The sequence below is a fragment of the Mustela nigripes genome, chromosome 1 (genome assembly GCF_022355385.1).
Source record: "Mustela nigripes isolate SB6536 chromosome 1, MUSNIG.SB6536, whole genome shotgun sequence".
NCBI classification, from domain to species: Eukaryota; Metazoa; Chordata; class Mammalia; order Carnivora; family Mustelidae; genus Mustela; species Mustela nigripes.
Window position 1 is genome coordinate 46268799 of NC_081557.1, and position 1993 is coordinate 46270791.

The 1993-nt window shown below is 36.9% G+C and overlaps 1 protein-coding gene across 1 annotated transcript; it reads right to left on the minus strand.

The window, feature by feature from the left end:
• Positions 1-533: 533 nt before the first annotated feature.
• Positions 534-1490, minus strand: LOC132011555 (olfactory receptor 52Z1P-like). Its single transcript, XM_059390322.1, has one exon. It carries the CDS (start codon positions 1488-1490, stop codon positions 534-536), a length of 957 nt encoding a protein of 318 aa, XP_059246305.1.
• Between the last annotated feature and the right edge of the window lie 503 nt (positions 1491-1993).

Here is a 1993-nt window from a genome sequence, read left to right on the forward strand (position 1 = left end):
ATAAAGATAAATATGTAGAAACCCAGAAAGGGTAAATACTCTTTACCAAGGCAAGACATCTGGAATTCAAAACTTGAACTTGGAGCTCAAATGCTCACTACTAGATCACAATGCTAAACACATATTATTTTCTCTGAATTTCAAAGGTAATATAGGAAAATGGAAAGAGAACCTGTTAAGTTGATTTGGAATTCTGCTTTATCCATTCTTTTTTAGGGTGTGGGTTGTGTTTTCCTATTTTTCTGTGTTCATATGAAATTGAAGATAGTGACTGAGTTAATGTGCTTTAAGTCTGTTGTAACTAAACTCAAAATTTACAGAGTCTAAGGTGTCCCTAATCTGATACTGTCCTGAAAAAAATCAGCAATAAAATAAATGAATAAGTAAATAAGCTTTTAACATGATCTCAGAAATTCACTGTTACTGTCTTTTCGTAATGCTGGCATCATATAAGATGTCTGATATAATTTGAGGGACTCTACAATTGGTGGAATTACATAGAAGAATGGAAAAATTAAATTGTATAGTTGACATCAGCATAATTTTTTGCTCACAGAAAAGATATGGATAAACTTCTCCTGAATTTGCTTAGTCTTAACTCCATAAATAATCGGGTTGAGAGTGGGTGGTACCACCACATAAAGATTGGCAAGGAGGATATGTACATGGAGTGGTATATTGTGGCCCCCAAATCGGTGAGCAAAGAATGAAAAAAAGGCCGGAGTATAGAACAGTAGGATAACACAGACATGGGAGCCACAAGTACCCAGAGCCTTGAGTCGGGCATCTTGGGAAGGAATTCTAAACACAGTACGGAGTATAAGAGCATAGGAAATGATGATTAACACGACATCCAGGCATGTAGAAAATAGCGCTACAATCACACCATAGTATATGTTGACTTTGATGCTATCACAGGCAAGCCTGGCAATGCCCATATGTTCACAGTATGAGTGATGAATAATATTCTTCCCACAATAAGTAAGCCGATAAACCAGAAAAACCAAGGGGAGGCAGATAAAGAAACTCCTAATCACAGATGCAATACCCATTTTTCCAATGACTGAGGGGGTTAGAATATTAGTATATCGTAATGGATAACAGATGGCTACATAGCGGTCGAATGCCATGGCCAGCAATATGGCAGACTCTGCCACAAAGATGAAGTGTAGAAAAAACATCTGGGACACACAACAACCAAAAGAAATACCCCCATCTTGGAACCAGAAGATTGCTAACATCTTTGGTGTAGTGACTGTGGAGAGAAAGATATCTGCCAGGGCCAACATGGACAAGAAAAGGTACATGGGTTCATGAAGACTGCGTTCAGTAAATATCAGGAATAATAAGAGGGTGTTGCCTATGACAGCAACTATGTACATGGAACAGATGGGAATGGAAATCCATATGTGTGCATCTTCTAGTCCTGGGATACCAATCATGGTGTACCAAATATCTCTAAGGTTGGTGTGGTTTGAAGAGATTGCCATATTTTACTCCGTCTGCTGATACTGGAACTAGAATTGAAAAAGAGAAAGGGAGAGAGTGAAGAAGCAGAGTTATTTTATCAGGTTTCAGTATGAATCTTGGCACTGGAATAAAGTATTGCTTTAAAAAAGAATCAGTAATCAGTAATGATTCAAGGATGATCATTCAAGGTTGATTCAGATAGGCTTCACTGATGTGAAAGTTACCATGACCGTATAGAGCTGATGCTATGGTAATTCTAATGGTTATAACTACAATAATAACAAAAATTATGGGTTTATAATTTGGTCTAGACCCTATGGTTGATACATTATACTTATTGACTTAGCATTATACATGAAGTCTCTTAAATACTCTTGCACATCATGGTTTTCCTTCTCATTTGACTGTTTTTTTCCAATGATAATTCTCAGTTTCTTTCTGATTATTAATCACACACTCCAGAAATAAAGAGTTCAGGATACTAGTGTGGCATTTGGAGAATTCAACCACTAAGTCAGTAACA

Excerpts from the sequence above, each read along its gene's own strand:
- LOC132011555 (XM_059390322.1), bottom strand. The coding sequence starts at position 1,490 with ATGGCAATCTCTTCAAACCACACCAACCTTAGAGATATTTGGTACACC.